The 22,590-nt window shown below is 39.6% G+C and overlaps 2 protein-coding genes across 3 annotated transcripts in view; one reads left to right on the plus strand and one right to left on the minus strand.

The window, feature by feature from the left end:
- Positions 1-532: 532 nt before the first annotated feature.
- On the minus strand, positions 533-5,306 carry htatip2 (HIV-1 Tat interactive protein 2). The gene is made up of 7 exons (XM_042412909.1): positions 5,032-5,306; positions 4,131-4,320; positions 3,910-4,017; positions 3,526-3,663; positions 3,324-3,385; positions 2,332-2,577; positions 533-2,111 (listed from the first exon to the last, which is right to left on the minus strand). Exons 1-6 carry the CDS (start codon positions 5,154-5,156, stop codon positions 2,361-2,363), a joined length of 840 nt encoding a protein of 279 aa, XP_042268843.1. The 5' UTR covers positions 5,157-5,306; the 3' UTR covers positions 533-2,111; positions 2,332-2,360.
- The window catches only part of dbx1a (developing brain homeobox 1a), a 36,820-nt gene continuing 18,512 nt past the window's right edge, over positions 4,283-22,590 (plus strand). The window contains exons 1-2 of one of the 2 annotated variants that reach the window (XR_006096338.1): positions 4,283-4,371; positions 13,816-14,476. The gene's annotated coding sequence lies outside the window, so the exon portion shown is untranslated. Of the gene's footprint in view, positions 4,372-13,815; positions 14,477-20,807; positions 20,949-22,590 lie in introns of those variants that run through there. The other variant, XM_042412894.1, reaches the window with a different exon arrangement.

Genomic DNA, 22,590 nt, shown 5'->3' on the forward strand with positions numbered 1-22,590 from the left:
ATGGTGATAATGGCAACCCCCTAAGCTGCAGGAAGAGGATGAAGCTGTATGTTCTTCCCAAACAATCTCAGTTTGAGGTAAATTCTCCTGCCCAGTGTTACTTTTTGAGAAATTGTGTTGTTTCAGTGATTTGATGAAATGTGCAGTATACTGTGAAGGAGCTAATATATTTGTTTAGGATGAAGTATGCTGAAGGAGCATGCTGTAGACATGTTTGGGTAAAAACTTTTCTATTTTGGATTTCTATTAAAAAGGAATATGGGCACACAGACCATCAGCTAGTAATTCTCAATATTTACTTTTTATTTTATTGTGGAGAAATTACAGAGATTAATCCACATGAGTTTCTTGATTTAGCCCTCCATTAACTGGAGCAACTTAGGTCATCAGGTAGTCACCTACTGTTAGTATAGTCAGTATAAGAAACGCTTTTGTGAAATCCAGCTGTTTTTTTGTCTGTAACTTTTCTGAAAGTAAAACTAGTCTTCATTTAAAACTAATTAACATTTCAGGGAATAAATGATAGCCTGGATTGACTTCTTGCAGAACACTTTATTCATAGTTCAGTGGTTTACATATTTGCCTAATGGCCTTTTTCACAGCAGATGTTTTTGATTAGTCATATCAACTCACAGGTGTTACTTATAATATTAATAATGCCCCAATTATATTCAAGTGACATGACAATGTGACAGTATGCACAAGAGCAGGGCCCTGCTACTGCAAGCAGCTGAATGGAGTTCAGCCATCATTCATTATATTATTTACACCTGCACTACTGTGACATGTCAGAGATGAGCATTAATCATCAGTTCAGTTTCAAATGTAAAATACCCATTAAAGCATGATTGTATGGAGCCACTAATGTATGCAAGTGCCTGTTTTTTTCATTTTTAAAGAAAAAGCAGACTGCATCAAGTTTATCAACACCATTACTGTTTTCTACTCTCTCACTGGCATAAATCTGAGCAAATCATTTCAAAATTCAAATGCCTAGTGAAAAAAAAGTCCTCATTTTGCTATTGAGAAAATGAAAAAAACATCTAAATACAGTATAGTGTTGGAGAAAGAGTCCATGTCATATAGGCCTTTACAGCACAATCAGTGTCAACACAATCAGTCACAAGGGGGCGCTGCTAGATCAAGTAGAAAAAAGTTTATACATCACCTTTTATCACCTTATATATCACCAGTTTGTATAGTATATCACCTCTCACACACAGGCAATCCAAAGTGCTTTACAGAAGGTTACGCAATCATAATTAAAAAATAACCACCAAAAAGATTGACTGTATAACAGTTAAGAACTCTATAATGTGGAACTTTGTCAATAGGACCACCATTTAGCTTCAAAACATGCAGACAAAGTTTATAATCAACACAGTTTATTCAGAATTGTTCCAATCCATTTGTATCTCAAATGTTACTGTTGAATACTCCATGATACTGTTAAATCTAAATGGAGCAAGTATATTGTTTTTTAAAAGCTTATAGCCTTTCATTGTTTTTTGCTTTTGATTAACATCTTTTTTTCTTTTGATCTGTTGATCTGGGGAGCGAGTTGCCCTTACAAGGATTTAAAGTTCTACTGAAGTATTACTTGAAATACAAAGTATAGCACAAAATCTTGTGTATACATTCAAAATATACTACACAGTATAGCACAGATATTGACACCAGATATTCTTCATATTGAATAGCTGTTATGTTAAGATTTCCCTGATTTAAACATGCACAGTTAAATAATGAGCGTTAAATAACGAAGTTAAAGCAAAAAAACATCAGTATTCACTTTAAGGCAGTGGTTCATTGTTGTCTCAGAGCACAAATGGTGAACATTGGCAGGCCTGGCAAAACTGTTGTTCCCCGATGAAAATATTACAATCTCATTTCAGACCAAAGAAATTAAACACAAATTTAATTTAAAGAATTTATCTTTCACTAGCTTCGCAGGCTGTTTTCACCATAAAGAATCTCGCAAACCCATCACAGAGGAGTACTTTCACACAAAAAAACCTCCCAATGATTTTCTTGCAATACTGTGAAAATCCTTTGGCGTGAAGATGTGATGAGTTTTAGCGGTAAGTTGTCTGTGTATCTGCTGAAATAACCTGAAAAGAGAAAATAAAACATATAGTTTAGTGCCAAAGGTCACACAGAAAGTCAGATTTGAATGAAATTAACTTGACACAGGTTGAGCTTTAGAGCAAAAGAAATACGACTTTGTAGAGTTTAGTTTATCCTGTACATTTTTATCATAACCATAAGAAGGATGCACATGAATTGAACTGCTGGACAACATCAGTGTAAATAAATTATACTTTTTCTCACCTCCATGTATTTCATGCTCTCTCTCTCTCTCATTTCTCTGCACTCTTTCCCAGATTGATGATGTCTTGGTTCTCCAGGATCTCCGTCTTCTGCTCGGGTTGACGCAGAGTGTTTGACACCATAGCCCTCGCCACCGCTTGGATCGGGATGGACATAGACGTAGAACCCAGAGCAGTCAAGGCACCAAAGAACTTCCTGGCCATCCACTCGCCGGGCCGACTCTCCTTCCGATCCACCAACAAAACCCTTTTTGGAGAAAAAAACAAAGGTATTGATGATTTAGAGATTGTATAAGGTTTGATCAGGTTGTTTAGTAATAAATAACCAGTTCACACAGCAGATTTTACTTTTTTCTCCCCTTGGGTGATTAACAGCTTTGACACTAAATATGTCATAGTAGAATGACTTTGGCAGACTAATATAATCAAGTACAATCAGCACTTTGTATCATGTAAAAGGGTGCAATCACATGTGCTCCATGGCCTGTGCAACAGTGAAAACCTTGACTTTGATATAATTTTGCACCACACTACTATAATCCATCCATGACTTTAAACTAAAGTCACATGGTGTCACAAGTGACTTGTTTACTGGATGAGTTTTGGTAACCTGTCAAACTGCCAAATTAGTAGCACAGGAGGAGCATAAAGGATTTGTATGTGCTCTTCTTCGTTAGCATTTATATCAACTGAGAAGACATGATGTCACAGATGAATATGGGCATCACTGCAGACTTTGTTTAACTCTGCTTCTCTGCTTGGCTTTTCTAAGAATTATAAACTGCCAGCAGCTATGAAATTCCCACCATCCAAAGTGTTTTTGTGATCATTTCCAGTAGCTCATTGAGAGAAAATGTTCACATGCCTAACAAAAGTTACAGAAGTTCAGTTCTGGTCAAGTTGGCATGTCATTTTCAATTGCATGCACAGCACTTGTGGTACATGCATTTCTGTATGCATTTTTTTAAGTTTTCGGACAATTATTAATCTTACCCAGGTCTGTAAATGGCATATCTGTCAAATCCAAGTGCCTCAATTTCTGCTTCCACTTGTCCCTGGAAGAAAATCCATGAATTTTAATCCTTCAGTGATTCTCCAATATCATAATTTCATGAGAAACACTAATGAAACAAGACAAAGTCTCAGTATGTGGCATGCAGAGAAAATAGATGAGGAGAAAATAGAGATAAAATACCTTGACTTTGAGGTAGAGGAAACCGCTGTTTTTGTCAGCTCCTCTGGAGGACTCCAGGTGGAACTGTGTGCAGCCTCCTGCCTTAGCAAGCTCTGCTGACTTTAGAACATAATCATGATCGACACGAACGAATCCGTCCTGAAATGAGAGAGAGAAGTAACAGAGAAATTATTTTTCTACCATTTATTATGCACCTGTTGGCTGCTTGAAGATAAGAAGCTACTACTGGCCAGACTGGTTTATCATTTGAGCTCTACCAGAAATGTCAGTACATTGGAAAGACATGGGGAATAGCTGAGTCAACAACCCAGACAGATATACTGTACTTTGTTAGTGTTGTGTGACAGTGAATCTTAATCAGTGTATTTATGTAGTTTAACTCACAGCCCCTGCTTTTGCTCTGGTTGTTCCCAGGCAGCAGTAGCCAACATCGTGGCCCTGGAAGGCAGCAGCATGATCATCAAGTTTCTCGAAGTCCACCACTTCTTGCACCTGGAGGCAGACAGAACACACCGTGTGAAGCAAAACAATACGCTCAATATGATGGATCTCAGGTAACCGAATGTCTTATCACCAAAGCTGTCAACTGACTTGAGGTTACTAACCAGGTTTTCATATGCTTTGTCCTCAAAGGTGAGCTGTCGCCTTCCGATGAGAGTTATCTTGGAGAAGATGTTGCGCTCCAGCAGCTCTTTAAGCACCAACCTGCCCGTTTCCCCGGAGGCACCGAGGATGAAACAGCTTTTATTCTGTTGCCTGAAGTTTTCCTCCAGAGTCTTCATGTCCTCAGCCATGCTGTGTGCCAAAACAAATCGACTGCTCTCTTAGCATCATTCATAATTTCAGGTAATTTCAAACAATGTGGCATGTGTTTTATGCAGATAATGTGTGCAAATGTGAAACATACTGGGAACACACATTGTTTACTATACTATACTTAGTTGGGGAGTAGATTCAAAATGAATTGTGTGCACTGCCTGCCATTGTAGAGTATCATGACAAGAAACGTCGAGACAGAGATTAGTTTGGTGAAATTGCAGAGTCAGTTTCCCTCTGTCCAGAGTTGACTGCTAGATTCATATCAACCATGGTGGACGGCAGTGTAAATTCAGTGTAAAAATATTAAAAACTGGTATGAAGTGGATACAATTGATGACGAATTTATTAAAAAATACAAACAACTCATAAACCAGTCTTTACAGTATTCTGTAAGGTGAGTGCATTTGCCAAAAAGAACAAGAACCTTAAATTGACAGATTTCTTCAGGGAGTTTGGCTCTCAGGTTAGGGGACTGCAGAATGAACGTTTCGTTATTTGCTTTTTGAATATTTGCTTTCCTCTGACAATTAACCTTATTGTTCCACAGATATAAGACCATTATATCTAACATTAACCATTCATGCTAACCTAGCTATATTCGCATTAAACGCTACGTAACGTTATCCTACTGTAACTGGTGTTAAAGAGCTTTCATGGACGCTAACCGTGCCCTCCGCTGTTCTTTACCTGGTGAATTTAACCGGATCGGGGTCGTCGAAGTATTGTATAATCGCTGCAATGACAACAAGTAAAACGGCTAAGAGTCCGGTCGCTTTTCCCAGGGTGGTGCAACCTAGTTTCACAAGAGACATCGCTATGAGCAACTGCTACAACACTTCCTGGTTGCTTCATCTGACAGTCAGACGGTGATCTCTTTCTGCTTCGTTGATAGGCTGAGGAAAAAAGCATCAGAAAGAGCCGTTTATCACCGTCAGTATATCGTATGTCGCTTGGTAGACTGTTGATTGTATTGTTTATTTATTTAGTGTGGTATTAAATCCAACAGACAGGTAAAGACGTTTGAACTTAAACAAGCCTCGTTCTCATCCTCATTTTCCACCATAGACAACGGTTTAAGTACAGCGCATGCGCACTTGAAATTCAAGCTTCTATGAAGAATCCCTACAATTTGAATATTTGTTTTCAACCTCTCTGGTTCATGAAGGTATTATAGGACAATACATCTTAATACATCCATGATCTGGTTCTACTACAATGTTGCTGTACTGTAAGTCCATTATTGCATAATTAGTGTCCCCCTTTGGTACCAAATTACTTAGACCCCATAGTGAACTTAATGGGAATCTAGGAATCTAGTCTTTTAAAGTTTTCATATTTGCCACCATATTAAATGTGAATCTTTTCTTTTTGGGGACTCTGTCACAAGCATAAAGTGAGGTTTCAATAATGTGTGATATGACACAAATACTTGTGTTCCTTAGGGAAAAAATACATGTCATTATAACAGTCTGTTTTATTGTGGTAGTTTATAGAAATCAGGAAAATCTTGTCCTTTGTCACATTAAGACTGTAACTGTCCAGTCACATTAAGACAGCTAAAGTCCCCCTCCACTCAATATGTTTTTCCTTTTGTTCCCATAGTTGGATGTTTGAGCTTCACTTTGCAGAATGATGTACAGTAGGGTCCAAAAGTCTGAGACCACTCAGTGGGAAAGTGGTCTCAGACTTTTGGACCCTACTGTATGTGGAGAATTTGAAACTAGAAGTTTGTTTACACATTTATATTTGAAAGTGGAAAGTTTGTCTGTGCTTGTTGAAAATCCGATTTTTAATGGGCGGGCCTATGAGCAGGATTTGTGACATCACAACCAGTTTGGAGCCAAACAACACAAGTGGGATGTGGAAACTTTAAACCTCCAGTTCACATACACTGAGAATGGACTTCACAATGAAGTAGGAGACATGTTGTGTCCAGCAGTTAAACTCTTGAAATGAACAATATTTGCATATTCATTGATTCTGGATTTTTTAATGAGGTAGACGGAGGGGATGTCATTTTAAGGATTTTAATGTGGTAATAATATGGTTTTTCCGCAAAAAAATTATCAGACACATTATTGTTCCAAGCAGAGGATTTTCACATGTCTTAACACATATCTGGAGGGTTTTACGCTTTTTGTAGGCCTCAGATTTACAGTATAAGTTGCCTGAATTTCAAAATCCAAAAGCATTTTGGTTCAGTTCATTGCTGCTGTGCTGGGCACAGTAGAAGGAATAAACAAGCTTTTCAAGCAGTGTGCTTCCATTTCCATTACATGTGGCACTGTGACCTATCTGGTTTTGGTTGTGTTTCCTTGGATGAGTGTATCAGGCACTGTATAAATCTCATAATGAAAGGATTTTAAATAAATTTGAAAGTATTGGATCTAGTCTTTCAGTATAAGTTGAAAAGTTGTTTGGGATGGCAGTGTACATGTGTCATATGGTCAGGAAATGGTGTGTAATTTGGTCAGGAAATCCAGCCTGGACCTGGAGTGTGAACCAAACCCTGAAAAATGTCTTTGCCTTTTGTCAGACCTTCAGGGGGTTTCATTAGCAAAAACCTCCACACAAAGAAAGCAAGTCTAGTCACATGCAATGAATTCATCAACACCCCATGTTTTTAACACCCCTGCCACTTCGAACACAAGGCATCGACCCAATCTAATAGAATATGATGGAGCCAGGGATGATCCTTTAAAGATGTCAGCAGTAAGAGACAGAAAGAAAAGAGGCTGAGGTTGAGAGAAGAGGCCTTAAACTGGCGCTCTGCTGAAATGAAATGTCGCCTCTTTGTTCCTGAGCCGTGGGTGCTAATTGGGGCTAGCAGTGGGGAGGAAAGCTGCCGCTGGGCTCCTGTCTGTCGCACCTGTTGAGTTATTGTCTCACACATTGATCAGACAGGAAGTTGGAGTAAGAAGGCTTATGCCTCAGTGGGTGCGTGGCAGAAACGTGGTTCAATTTCCTTTTAGAGCTCCACTGCTGGAGGTGGAAATACCAATGGTGGCCAGTGGTCAATTGCGTTTGACCATTGATTAACTTGCACTGAAGGACATATGGATCATAAAGAGTTGGTTTTCATTGGCTTATTCGCATTCTTTATACTTCAATCACAGTCCCTCCCACATTTTCTCAACATTGCATAACGTTTGATGTCTCTGTCACTGCTGACCGCCACACTTCACCTGAAGTCCTAATCAGACAGGATTAGCTTCTAGACCAGTATAAAATAATGGCTTACAAAGAATGCAGTGATGTGGCTCTTTGTACCAATATTCAATATTTTCTCACCTGTACTGGCTAATACTGATTTCATTCTGTAGAACAAACAAAAAGTTCTACTTAACGTTGGTTTTGGCTGATATCAGTAGTTTGCAAATATATGAAGGCATTTTCAAATATTAATAGACAGTTAAAACCTGATTATACCAAAACCCAAGTTACAAAGTGTTTCACACAAGGGAGCAAATTAAAATACCATCAAATTATGAGGTCATCTAGATAAGACAGGTAAAAGCAATTAATATAAGTTAATGGAAATATATTTTTTAAAGACACAAAAACAGAACCACTTAAATGAAATTAAACAAAACTGTTATTGATTCAACTAACCTGATTTGTCAAGCAGATCATTCCAGAGCCTTTGGGGCCCAAATGCTCTAGACATAGAAGGACTTTTTCTTTATATGTCTTCAAAAAAGTACCGTGTGCTACATGCAACTTCTATAGTTGAGACAATCAAAGCCTGACTGCAAGTGCAAAGGAAAGCAGGTGTAAAGTCAGCTCAGTTGCGTAAAATACAGGGTTTACACATTCGTGATATTTTTAATGAAGTTGGAACGAACACAAACTGAAAGAATTTATTTCTATTTAGGCGTTAAAATGTAGAGGAAAGTGTAAAGGGTTTCACCAATCTTTTCTTTAAGTTTTTCTTACACATTTTAGAGCAGAATGCAAATAATCAAATCTGTTTTTATAAGGTTTTTATCTATATAAAACCAAGCAGGAGAATAAAAATGTCTAGATGAGAATTTCCATATAAGGATAACAAAATGTCTGAACTCAGTTGGACACAAACTGCGATTTAAACATCTTGTTTGTTTTAAGAATTTGAGCTTGTTACCACTTTCAGACAGCAGTTTAGAGCTCTGACAGTTCAAAGTGTTAATTGATGACATCTGATTGCGCCCTAGGGCATTTAACAAAAGTAGCAGATTTCAGGAGATCACATTTAATTAATATTGTGATTGATTTGTGATCAATTATGCATATTATTCAGCCATTCTGCATACTGACACATTTTTTTTATTATGATATATTGTGCCACATGATAGATTGTTACACTCCCAGAGAATAAATTATTTTTTATTTCACTGAAGCAGATGCTGAAATTCTGTAGATATTAAGGTATGACAGATTACAATGCAGGAAACATGAAATTTCTTATATAATATTAAATTACCTCATGTTGCTCCTGGAAAACTAGTTCAGACTAAATTACATTCTAGGCATATTTCCAAATGAAACACACAAATATACACACATGCCTAAATGTAGACATGTGTCACACACAAACACAGATACACAGACACACACTCAAACACAGCTTAAGGTTTAGGACCCCCTTTCCACAGACTCTGGAGTGTGATGCTAATGATGGTAATTAATGGAGCCTGACAGCACAATCTGCTGCCCATTGTCTCCCAATAAACAGCTTTACAGTCCACATGAGCCACAGAGGGGATGGGAGGTTTAAGCTGAGAGCTGAGACAGTGAGAGCAGGAGACAGGCAGGGGTGGAGGGTCAGACCTCGGGGGACAGCACTGATCCTGAAGTGGGGATTAGCTCAATTAGAGAGGCACTGTCTGATCAAGATGCAGGGTTCGATGGTACCTATGATGTGTGTGTGTGTGTGTTATGAGAGAGGCCTCCATCATTAGAGCCGACTGTTGCCATTATTTGTTGCTGTGTCTACTGATGCAGCTGGTGTGAACAATAGTCAAGATGATGCCTTTTGCTTCTCTGTGACCTTCTGCTCAGATATCCATTTATTGTCATACATTTCAATAGTAATTAATCTGCAATGTTTCATGTGTTTTATCGTCCACATGATGACAGATCCATGAATATTTCAGTGTCCATAAAGTCAAGTCATTTTTATGAACAGCAAAAAAGTTTTTTCTTTTGATTTATTTAGCTGAAAACATAATTTGGCTTCAATGAAGTGTTGGAGATAGCAGATACAGATAGAAGACATGAGGCTCATGATTTTTTATGATTTTTACAGATTTTTACTCAATTCAATTTTATTTATATAGCGCCAAATCATAACAAAAGTTATCTCAGGGCACTATTCACATAGAGCAGGTCAAGACTGTATTCTTTAATTTACAGAGACCCAACAATTCCTCCATGAGCAAGCACTTGGCAAAAGCTTCCTTTAACAGGATGAAACCTCAAGCAGAACCAGGCTCTAGATGGGCGGCAATGTGCCTTGACTGGTTGAGCTTTACTGAAAAATGTAATTTTTTTTAAAGGAGGAGATTGATTCAGGCTGGTTTTCACCAGGATATTATGTCCCCATGCACCGAAAAATGTCTGTCTCCTCCTGTAAACACAGTGGTCTTTCAATCAGAGCAGGCCAGAAATGTTTCTTTAAGAGAGAAATGAGAGAAAATGCACTTTGTAAACTACACGGCAGGCATGGTGCAAATTTGTATATATTATCTGATTTTATATTATTGAGGTATAATCAGATTTTCACTGGTTTTTCATATATAGATATACAATTGATTATATAATTATGCAAATTATATGCAATTAACATCAATACCTGGTTAAAATTTAAAAAAACAAAAAAAATGTATAGTAAGTGTTGAAGCAGTTTTTTTTCTCAATTTAAAGAAACTTCAGGGGAAATTTAAAGGGAAAATCAAAAGTTTAAGGCGTTAAAAGGCCATACCAGCTGCCAGATCCTCTGATCAGCTGTGAAAAAAGGTACAATAAAGTAACTCCACAGTAGGACAGAGGCTCAGAGTCTTCCTCAAGCTTTGTTACAGGCTCAGACTTGAGGCTCAGACCTTCACAATATGTTCGAGGCAAAGCAGAGTACCAGTGGTGCTCAGAGGAGCTTTCCCTGCTCAAAGAGCTGCAGCTAAGCAGCAATGAGACCTGCTTTTCCTCCTCTGAGAAACAATGCACTCATTAAAAGAGCAAATAGATTATTACTGTTTTTCAATAGAAGATCCTAAAAAGAGTCTGGGGGACCTGGCAGCTCCCAGCAGGTAGAGATAAGACTACACTAGCACATCTGGCTAACCTGCTGCTAACTAGCATACTGTCTGTCTATTTATCTGTCTCAGTCTATGAGTGTGTCATTTAGTTATCTTATATTTGTATCCATCTTACATTTCCTTCATTTGAGCATTTAAAGGAGCCTTTTTAATTACCATAATTTTCAAAAGAAACTTACAGTAAGAAATCTAGCTTGAAATAAACTGTTTTTCAAGCTTAAAAAATGCCATAAATAAATAAGAAGGCATGGACGTCCCACAACTTTTCGAGGTGTTTGAGGGATTATTTTCACACAGAGACATAAAGTGACCAATGAAATGAATGACAAATTTTGTTTTGTTTGGTTTTGTTTTGTAATATTTTTTTTTTTTTTTTTTTTTTCCTGCGGTTCATACATTTTCTGCTCCTGTGCAGAATATGTGAAGAATGGAAAGGAGAGAGCAATGTGTACAACAAACTAGTCTTGTATTGCTTCCTCTAATCCAGCACTGGAAAAAAAAAGTCATTATCATCCTAAGGTACATGAAAAAGAAAACTTCTGGGTTTCTCAAACCAATTGTCTATAGTTTTATAACACGTTCCGTATCCATGTGGCCTCGAGGATCTGCGTGACATAAAATTTGCCATCTGTAGTGTATGTGTAGTAGTGTGGTAGCACAAGTGCTTGTGGTTGTTTCTGACAGGGGGGAAAACCCCAACAGTGAACACAAAAGAGAGACGAAGGAAGCAGAGAAAACAATAGTTGGTGAATTGGGATGAGTATTGTAACAGTACACATCTGTTGAGTCAGACTAGCATACCTGAAGTAGAGACAAAACTGTAAATGTCGCCGGGTCACCTGGCTGCACCTTTTTATTATTTCTTGCTTATTTAGATGACTGATGTTGTATGGGGATTAGAGAGGAAAACCTTATGAAACTACAAAAGCAAAAATTCACAGAAAGCCCCCAAAAGAAATGGCCTGAAAGAGTGACAAAGATGAGCAAATAAATTTTGATGCTGTTAAAAAGTTTAATTGGTCATCACCAAGCTCAGCAAAATAACTTCCATTCACATAAGAGTTCACCACCATATGTTAGCACAGAGACCGAAACTAGTACACGACAAAAGGAGATGGTGACACAAATTGCTGATCATCACTCCCTTATACCCATTGACCAGCAAGTCTGAAACCAAACTCCATTTTTGTTATTTTCACAAATATGTCATTGTGTCACATCTCCTGAAAGCTGTTTCCTCATTTAAGTGTACAGTAGCCTTTGTTCTGTTGCTGAGCTGCAAACCCCACAGTCTGAATGGATGTGTATTGGCCTGTGAGTCCTTTTCATCAGCATCGCTTTGTTAAAGTCATTCAACTGATTGACATCAGATTGCTTTTTCTCTGAAAGTTATGCTAACACTATTCAAGGCTTACAATCCCTTTTTCAATATTAAACATATTTCAGAGGTATAGTTAGTCGATATGTTCTTTGATTTCAGTCAAGTATGATCTTGCAGAGTTTAAGACCTCTGTGACTTTATGAAATGCCGATATTTATGATTAGTTATCTGGTTTTTACTTATCAAATTCTCAATGGGTAACATGAAACGGGCAGATGATCAATTACGACCAGACTTTCCCAGGAGAATATTAAACTTGAAACAGTTAAATCTGTACGGTCTTGTATGGGGTAGTAAAAGCATAATGCACCAAAGCCTCTTAGTGGATATTTCTGTTTGGCTTTGAGTTTTCACTATCAGATCTATTTGCTGTCTTAAATCTCTCCTTTGTGGCAGGACGGTTGAGGCTTAATGACTGCTTTGAACTGCCGACATCCCCGGCAGAACGGCTTCGGGAATGTCAACCAACTAACCTTTAGTCTCTTTCCCACATCCAGCATCAGTGAAGGCCACGTAATACCCATCTTTCAATTCCTGTCCACCTCCTATATTCATACTCAGTCAATCGTCCATCACACATGCAAACATGGAGCAGTTATCGTAATAAACAGAAATGGTATATTACTTTTTTGTGCAAAGACCTAACACATCTTACTATTTTGCAGAAATTGAATTTGAGCAACGCCTTTGTGTCTCTGGAGGACAAAATACTGAAAATGTCATCAAATCAGTGTCAACTCCAGTTATGCTGCTTTTCATGTCTACGGGTTGAAAATGTTTCTGGCCTTATGTTCTTATGAACTCTGTTCCCCATTTAAAAAACTCAAAATTCAAGGCAATCACACTTAATAGTGTGGGTTTATTATAAATTAATGCATAACTGAAATATAGACAGAGATCAGCTGTAGATTCATGCAAACAAATCTCAAATCTCTTCTTTGTTCTCTACTAACACTTAAAGTCTGGTTAAACGGAGGGCTGGACAGTAATTCAATATTATTGTGGTTTTTCTTTTTTTTTACAAAAGTAAAAAAGATAATAAATTGTAATTAACAGTTTTGTCCATGGTAAAAAAAACATAAGAATTGTGCTGATCATAAATTTGATTACATTTGCCATATTGTGGTGTTTGTGTGTGTATATATTGATATCTGCTCTATCTTAGCAGGGCAAAGCTCTATTATGTTGCCTCCAGCTCTCTTTTTGATCACATTTTGGTGTTGTTATATAGCTCATCACACAGTACAGATATTGTAATTCCTTTTGTTTAGATCTGGGAGTGTGACGTTATTGCTAAAAAGAGGTCAGACAGAACAAGCAACACAAGCAGTCAGACCGTTGGTTTTAAGCAAACCTCCATGTTAGCCAAAGGCGAAGGGTAAAATTATTACCCAAACTGTCTGTTGTTTACATGTATCACAGTTTAGACTGACTTCCTTCCTTTCTTCTGAAACCCTGAAGTCCAGTTTCAGCTCTCAGATTATCACAGGAATAACTACAAATAGAACTACGAAAATATGATCGAAGTTATAAACTGGAATTATCTTTTAATGTCAACACCTATATAGAGGGATTGACTGAACTGAAAGACCAAATAAATTAGCACAGAGGGAGTTTCAGGTGATTGAGAGTTGTCCTCTGAAAGTTTTATCACATTATAATAATAGACAAGACTGTTTTTGGTGGCGGGGAATGTTGGCTTAGTGTGCCTGGGAGGCCAAATTATTGTGGGCACTGCCTCAGTGTGATGCTGCTGGCTCTCCTCTGTTCCTATCTCTTGGCTTCTGGCTCTTACAGAACAAGCTTGAGTCTGTCTCTTGGATGGGCCCTGCTGTCCAGTGGCCTACGGGGAGACTGAAAGAAGGAAGAAGGGAGATCATGTCAGATCATGACGGACCCACCACAGCACAGAGACCTCCCTGCCGATGAGCAAACACTACTACAAATGGCAGAGCTGGCTGGACAATCACTCAGTGAATGGAAGCTAATTAGCTGGAGTCTAATGCCAGTTTACTAACACCTGTATTAGCGTGCTTGCTCAGCAGGGAGTCAGGGCTGGCTAACAAGCGCTAATCCCTCATAAGCCCAAAGTACTCCTCCCAAGAACTGGAATTAGCATATTCTGCTTTAGCCAGCTGTTGCTAACCTAAACCTGGAGGAGACTGGCCTCCATGTGTTGATGGACAGGAGGGGGAAGATTTTCATGGGCTTGTATTGGGTTACCTGTGTGTTCCCATGTATGCCAAGTTTCCCCTATAGAGTCTTCAAATACTTTTTGATTACTATCAAACTCTAGTTGATGAAAATTCAAGGATGAATTCAAGTTATGAAGACGCCGTGGAGGCCTCAACCACAAAAAATGGAGATCCCATATACTGTCCAGAGTTTGATGACACTTATGTCAAGTTGAAGCCTGCATAAATAAAAGCTATGTTTAAAGCTTTAATCTTCCAACCATGTGCAGGATCCTCTCCTAATTTTTCTCACATCTCTAAAACCTTCGACAATGTCCAGACTCCTGGGAACCATGCCATGTGTATGTATATACTCTCAGTCTCATTCCTTTGCTCTCGCACTCTCCCATCCTCTCCCACTGCCTGGGTGGTGGAGTGATTACCCCGGTAGCCGTGTGTGTATCAAGGAGAGTGTGAGGCCAGCATGTGTGTGTAAAGGATTAGCGAGCTTTAGCATTATCATCATGACTGGACTGGCTACATTCCCTCGCTCCGCTAATAATTTGAGGGGAGGAGAAAGCGGCTGGTCCATTAGCTCAGTCTGTTTGCTCAGGAGTCGGCCGACTCTGATCCCCTAATTTCTCTCCCTGATTCCAAGAGGATCTCTGGCTTTTGTGACAGAGGGATGGGAAGATAAAGGATGGGACTCAGGGGCACATTGATTCAGAGATCACCGTCCTTGGGACATTCTGTACACTTACCAAACTAATCAGCGTGTGTAAACACAGCGAGACATGTTGAGGGCTGGCGGGTAAAAGGCAGGGGGCAACGGGGTTGATTAGGAAGAGCTGTTGATGGACCACACTCGGTGTCGGTGCGCTCTGATCTGTAGACCACAAGCAGACAAACTTGACAAGCTTGGCTCATGTGTCGCTTTGTTCTGACTGATTGTGGGTGGTTGGAGAAGCTCTGAGTGGATCCGTTGTGGTCTCTGATGCATCTGCAAAGTTTTGAACAGATAAATCAGTTGTTTTTGCTGCTTTAAGAGTATCAGTCATAACATAAAAGTCATGGTTTACAGCTAGCAAACATGTATTATTAGAACAGACATGAACAAGTAAATTGGACTTTGTCTGCAACCTCTCTCCGATGTTTCCTATAAAAGCCAAAGAATATTGTCAAAGTATTTGGAGTGACAGCAAAGTGAAAGCACTGATGCGAATAAGAGAAACAGCTTTTATTAATGGCACAAATGTGTCTGAATTTTACCAATAGAAAAACTGTTCAGCTGTGGAAACTGACTCACCTAGACTTCTATAGGCTACTTGATGTCAGTTTCTGTTTTAATCAGACTCTAAATAAAATGATTTTTAGTGCAAGGATGCATCCCTCTGTTTGAAGTCTTTGTCGTGTTATTTTGTACATTATAAACCTTGGTCGCACCTACTCTATACACCGCCAAGAAATCAGCTTTATTGTTTACATTACATTTGAGAAATCAGATTACTGCGGAAAGCCAGCAGCAACCTGGTTATTTAAGTACATGGCAACACACTTGTTTTCCATCCACAGGTCAGCTGAGTTTCCCTGGTGCATCTACCCCCAAAATGATACAGCCACGTATTGTCTCTGAAATGATTCACTCTGTTATCTTCTCATTTAATGGCCATATTGTATAATCGCTAACTTTTTCTGGCCTCCAGAATGTATCTTCTCATCGTTTGATTCATTTGACCAGAGAAGAACTCAAAAAAAACTGCACCAAAATGCTTCCCTTCCAAGAGAACTACGATGCAGTTTGGAGTGACGACGTATTCAACTAAACTATATAGGAAAAAATCCCCTAAACACTAGTATATAAGGAGATGTTGATGTTTATTATCTAATTTCTTTAAAATATTTAAAAGCAAATATGTCTGAACATTGTATATGCTCCCAGTATTAATGAGAGAACAGCATTTTACCAATAGTGTGTGAAATCTCAAAATTTCTTCAAGTGCTCTTATTGAAAAGGAGCCAATATCTCTTCTGTGGCACGAATACAGGTAACCAAAAATACTTTAATTATTTCGATAAGTTAATTTTGAGACCCTGAAAATTTGTTCACAAGCCCTGGCTCACTTTTAATTGGTGAGTATAAACATAAATGAACCAAACATAAAACTGCCATACAGTAAAAACATTAACTGTGGTCTGGACCAAAGAAAACAGACAGAGGAAAATCAGTCTTGACACAGGGGGCTTGTATTATAATAACCCATCAATCATCAGATCCTGAGCAGCATCCCAGAGGAATACTCTTCTGTCAGCACTCTATGACTCAACATTGTCTTCATTTTAAGTGGACATCAGATCAGATGTCACTATCAATTCCCCGTAGCCACGACCTCTCCTAATACACCTCACTGCCAATTAGGGAACGTAATGGTTGCAAACCTTCAATGGCAGTGCGCAGGAGCTGGATAGAACTACACATGCTACCCTGCTAGCTGTCAGTGGGGACAGGGGCTAATGGGCAATCACAGGGGGGCTTATGTTGCAAATCAGCCCCGATCCGTGGGACTCTTCTGGGGATTCCTGTCCAGTGTAGCCTGATTCTGCAGCTTATGATCCAGTAATGGGTGCTTTGGTGGAGATCTGAGAGGGCCCTGGGGGAATATGGTGTCAAACTGGCCCAGTCGTCCTCAGGCTAAAAGGAGCTTTGATAGGCAAAGTAGCCCGATGTAGGGAACACGGAGAAACAGGTCCCCGCTGATAAGATGTGTCACTACTAACTTGTAGAGAAGCAGTTGAACCGTTGGTTGTACAGCCTGAACAGACAAAACTGAAAGATGAAAGAATGGGAATCATTTTGCTTAAATCATCATTATAAAGCACCATGATATAGATGATTATTGTGTTGAGTATATTTTTGCACTGATCATATATTTTTTGTGAGTGTGTATTTTTCCATGAACTCATTATAGATGAATTAACTTGAAAACTGGTGATCTTTTAGGTAAATTTAAATGCTTAAACAGATTTGTCACGAGAAAGTTGAAAGGTGTTCTCCACTGGTTCAACAGCTATCACCTTCTCATGACCAAAGCACTGAAGCCGTAAATGCTGCTGCTCAGTAGTCAAGAGTACAAAATGGATACAGCTCCCATATTTGTGTGTGTGTGTGTGTGTGCACCAAAAACTCCTGCGTTGTCAGTCAAATTTCCAAGTTAAGAAGTTGGAGTGAGGTCTTGTTTTCTCTCGTCTGCAAGCTTTTAGCAACGAACGTGTGTTTGTTTGACCATTTCTCATTTTGGGGGGATTTTAAGATCTTATTTTCAGTCATAAATTGATGTTGCTTTCATGAGCATGTTAAAAACACTGTTACATTCACTTTTTTCTTGCACAAGCAAAGCAAATGGTGGAAAACAAATGATAAACAAGAGAAACTCCTAACAAAGCTGCAAATTTGCAAGTTGGCGGGCGCACAAAGCAAAAGGCTGGGATGCATCCCATTGATTCATTCATTCAGTCAGTCAGTCAGTCATTCAGGAAATCTTAGAGATCAAGATCTCTTTGGCAAGAGAAACCTGAGAACATTATATATATATATGATCACAGCAAGATGGGACAGACAGACAGAAATATTATTACAAACATTTAAAAAAGTGCCTTAAAGAAATTGTTTTTTACTCCAACTTCTGTTGCTGTTCATTTTTGTTATGAGGTAATAATACTAATAAACTTTATTAAATACTAATAAAAATGAGGATCTTTTTAGCTAACCTATCCTAATCTGGTGTTGTGGTTATTAGCTATGATTTTATCTCATGATTCTTTGAAAGGCAGCTTAAGGTCGTATAAATTAAAGCTCATATATGTTGACTTTTTTCCATAATTAATAACAGGATAAGCATTATATCACTGACACGCTCCCTTGTGAGTTTTAAGAATAGGGGGAAAAGTCACATGTGTGTCTGTCTCCCCTGTTAACACAGAGCAGAATATTGACATGATTGAGAAATTGACCATGATCATCTCTCATTGCTCCTTATTGATCACTATAATCCTATAAAGGGGGACACTAGCTCAGTCATTGTGTATACGTGCATTTACTTAAGTTGTGTGTGTGTGTGTGTGTGTGAGGGGCGTTGAGACTTGAGTTACGGGGGTTTATTCCGTCTGTTCGTCCTGTCAGTGGACGGGTGGGTATGTGTTGAAGAATGGTGAAGGCAGGTGGTGTGACTAAAGCGAGGACTGGACCGAATTGGGCGGATGCAGGCTTTAGCCGAGGGAGGAGGAGATGGGACAGGGGTGTCACCAGTCGACAGGGCCTGTCCGAAACAGCGCAGCGCACCACACCCACCCAACTGTTCCTCTTTCAGCACCCTTCTGCCCATTTCTCCCTCTCTCCTTCTCTCTCTCTCTCTCTCTCTCTCTCTCTCTGTGTCTCGCTTTATTTCTCTCCTCTCCTCCTCTTTTCTTTTCAAAATGCATTGTTAACAAAACGGTTTACAAACCCTGGCTGGTACATTATCCACGACCGCCTCCTGTGAGATTGATTTAGGCAAATGGATTCAGAAAGGGAGGGAGGCATGGAGTGGAGTGGAGGGTGAGGGGGGGGGTTTGCATGGAAAGGATGGAAAAGGAGAAAGTGAAAAGGGGTGTGTTCCTCGGTGGAGCAGCTTTACAAAACCACCACATGGGCCACGTTGAATATTCCCCTTTTCTCTTGCATTTTGAGAAGCCATACATTAAACGCTCATTATACAGCCTTTATGTGCAAGAGGAGGCTCCGTCTCCGTGAGGGCAGAGCGGCTGAGGACGGACTATGATCTCCTTGCATATGCATGCATGGAGCATCTTTAGAGGCTCTCTGACATGTATGATATCATCATGACCTGGAGATCTGACTTTCATAAAGCCCGACTGAGGAAAGGGAGGGTGTGTCTGATGCAAAGGACGATTTTTACGGTGTGAATCAGATTGTGTGTAATGTTTAATAAAGTTGACCATTAGGGGCGCCGACTTTTCTCACAGATTGGTACAAGAGGATGTGGCGGTCTGAGAAATCAAAAAGTGCATTGAAAGATTGTCCTTGATGGTAAAATGTTTAACATAGAATGAGAGAAGCATAAAGAAAGTTGCAAAAGTTGCAATAACCATGGAAGCAAACTACCAGCTTCTTTTTTTTATTAGTTTCACTATTTTAAAACGAAGAAAAGCACAGACGTTTGAGTGTTTTGGTCCTTTTGCCGGGTATCTATTCTCACACACTCTCAAAATGGGACACACTCCAGCTACGGATGATTTTCTTTCACTTTTACTTTTCATTTGACTTTTTAACTATATCATTTCGCTTTCAACTCCACTTTCACAGTCCTCTCTTCTTTCTCCAACAATAGGATCCCTTTCTAGAGGTGTGAGTGTGTGTGCAGGGGGGCAAAGGTTGAACTGGGCATCCCATCATGATAAATCACTGGTTAATGAGGAGTCCATTGTGTCTCCACACATTGTGTCCCCCTCCTCTCCTCCTCCCCCTCCACCTCCTCCTCCTCCTTGTGTCCCTTAGACCGCTACCTTCGGGTTGTTAAGCTGACACAGATAATGAACTGGCCGCTTTGAACTGTCCTCACAATATTGACTGGTTGCACACAGCAGATGTCTCCCTGGCAGAAAGCAACTGGTAAAAGCACATTAGGTTAACAAAGAGAGCTTTGCTTTGCAGGGGTGGGGACTGGAGAGGAGGTGGCAGAGGGGTCTGTGTGGGTGTGTTGTGGGGTGGGAGGAGTGGAGGGATGGGGGGCAGAGGGCAGGCTTCAGAGTTGACAGATCTGGGGGATTATATTAAAACAACACATTTGTCGATTATATGACGAAGAGAAGAAACGACAAAGAGCGGACATGTTTTCAAAGAGAAGATCCTCACAGGCTTACGTCATGTTATGAATGTGCTTTGCATGATAATCTTTTTTTTTAAAAAAAGGATGTTCAGGAGTAAACAATCAACAAACAAGTGCTTTAAAACAAAAAATCTGGCAACTATTGTTTAGCATTTGCAGGAAGCGTGAGTGGAAAGACCAGTGTGTTTGCAAGTTTTAGCTCATTTACCACAAACCATCTAGTTTCCATTTCTTCTGACTATTTTTGAATGCACGCTGAACAGTTTTATATTTGTAGATGTACTTTTCCTACAGTTAAGGGCAGCCATTGCTTTCCATTAATTTCTGTATAGAAATAAATGAGCAGACTCTTAAAAACTTGCTTGAGTGTAATCAATCACAGCCCAAACAAGTCTGTGTTCATTTTTATCAAAGTTAATTATCACTTAGTGGTTTTGAAGTTTAAGTGCATATTGATTTCAAAATTCTTCTGATTGATTTTTAATGTCTTCCAGATAAATCAATGGCTGTCTCCAATGGTAGAAAAATACTTAAAAATGCTTAAAAAACAGCAACATGCTTTGTAAAATGGTTAGTTATGATGTAAAACATACAAAACCATTGGTATGATCCTTTTAAAGATAACGATCTGAATCACAATCCGGCACCTATGAGTTCATTCATTACATCCATAGATACCAAAATGATTAACTTCATTTTCAGTCTCTCTCTCTCTCTCGTTGTTGTTGTTCAGTGAATGCAGCGCGGCCTGTGAGCCGACTGGTTTCTTTCTGCCAGTGGGACGGGTGTCTAATGGGTCAATAATAAGCCGTGACTAACCGTCTCCCTGAGGAGCAGCTTGGCCAGACACACACTCACAGAAAGCAGCAGAAAGGTATGAGCCACCAACACTGATTACCATATAATTGCAGCCATTGTATTTGACATGGAGAATTAGTAGCCCGCTAGGTGGCTAACTGGCCTTTTATTCTGCTTCGGACTGGACAAAAAAAACACCCACACACAGACAGACGTACACAACTCTTACTGGATAGAATATACATTTATGTGCACACAATTGTCAAATCTCCAAAATCTGGAACATTTCAGGAGGAGATAAACAGGTTTTAGCTTTTTGTTTTTATAGATTTTTAAGAAAATTGGAATCTTTCAGCTGCTAGAGAAATATTAAATTCTTTGAACTTACTTGCTTACTTGAAATTCTGGAGGTTTTCATACGACAATAGTGATATGAATGAAAAAATGCTTTGATTTAGATGATTTAAGCTGATATTTCAGTAACGAAAATCTACTTGGAACAGGGAGCTTTACTTCTTTCAGGAAATCTGATAAATAAAATTCATACCTCTGAGGCTCTTTTTACATTAACTTCAAGCCTTCGTCACTTCTCTCGCACCTGTTTCTGTCGAGCCACGACATCGAATCAAACTAGAAACGCAGAGAAACATCTTTCCTGTGTCGGTAGCACCATTTTAACCAAGTTCAAGGATCAGTGTTCATACACACTGGATAATCTGCTATGGCCCATTCAAATTCCTCCTTTCCACTTTGAAAATTACACACGCCGCCAGTTGTGAAGTTGTGAGCTTTTCCCACAAGGAACCACGTCCTCAGACTTTGAAGCACGGAACAATTTGATTTGGTTTCTGGCATACGAGTCAAGAGGGTTAACAAGACCCACCGCCATGGAGTCCCTTCACCCCACGTGTGGCTAAACGATCACTTCCCCGCGCGCCTCACATTGCAACAAATCTCTTTTCATGATCACTTTTCACTCTTTCTCTTTCTTGCCTGACTGGGTCTTTTTAAACCGAGAGGGAGAGGAGAAGAGAGTCAGGGAGAGAATTTTCTTTCCCTCTTTAAGGTTTTGTGTGAGGACGGCTGAGTGAGCGTCCATTATAGAAAAGGCCCAGACCACCACTGGATGACCCTGCTAGGAGCGACAAAACCCAATTGGTCACGGCCGCCAGCAGCTAATGGGCCAGAGAGGAATAGCCTTGGGTGGGTAATGACTGTATTCTCTGCCTTTCTCTTTACACCCTTCTGTTGCCCTCGTACCCCCCACCTTACCCCAGCGGCCACCAGCCCCGTGCCCTCCCTGTACCCCCTGCACCCACCCTGCGTGCCCCCCTGGCCTTCCCTTCGCGTCATTTACACTAACACACACACACACACATACACAAGGCTGTTGGTCACAGTGTCTGTGTGGCGCACTTGGCAACAGATGCTGCAGACAGATCAGGCAGTGGCAATCAGAGGACCATATGTTTGAATAAGTCATGGTCCTCTTGCTTTTCCCACACAGCGGAGCTCAATGGAGGAGTCTCTGTCCGACAGAAATTGGACTTCAGACATGACTTCATGAACTAAATCATTACATTAAAGCGAAAAGGCAGAATGAGACTTTTTAGAGAGGGCCAACAATAGTGGTGGTGTTTTTATGACTGTTATATGATCTGACTATTGTAATGTAACCAATGTAATAATGTAACAAATGCAATAAGCACGCTGTGACA

The sequence above is a fragment of the Thunnus maccoyii genome, chromosome 1, assembly GCF_910596095.1.
Source record: "Thunnus maccoyii chromosome 1, fThuMac1.1, whole genome shotgun sequence".
NCBI lineage: Eukaryota > Metazoa > Chordata > Actinopteri > Scombriformes > Scombridae > Thunnus > Thunnus maccoyii.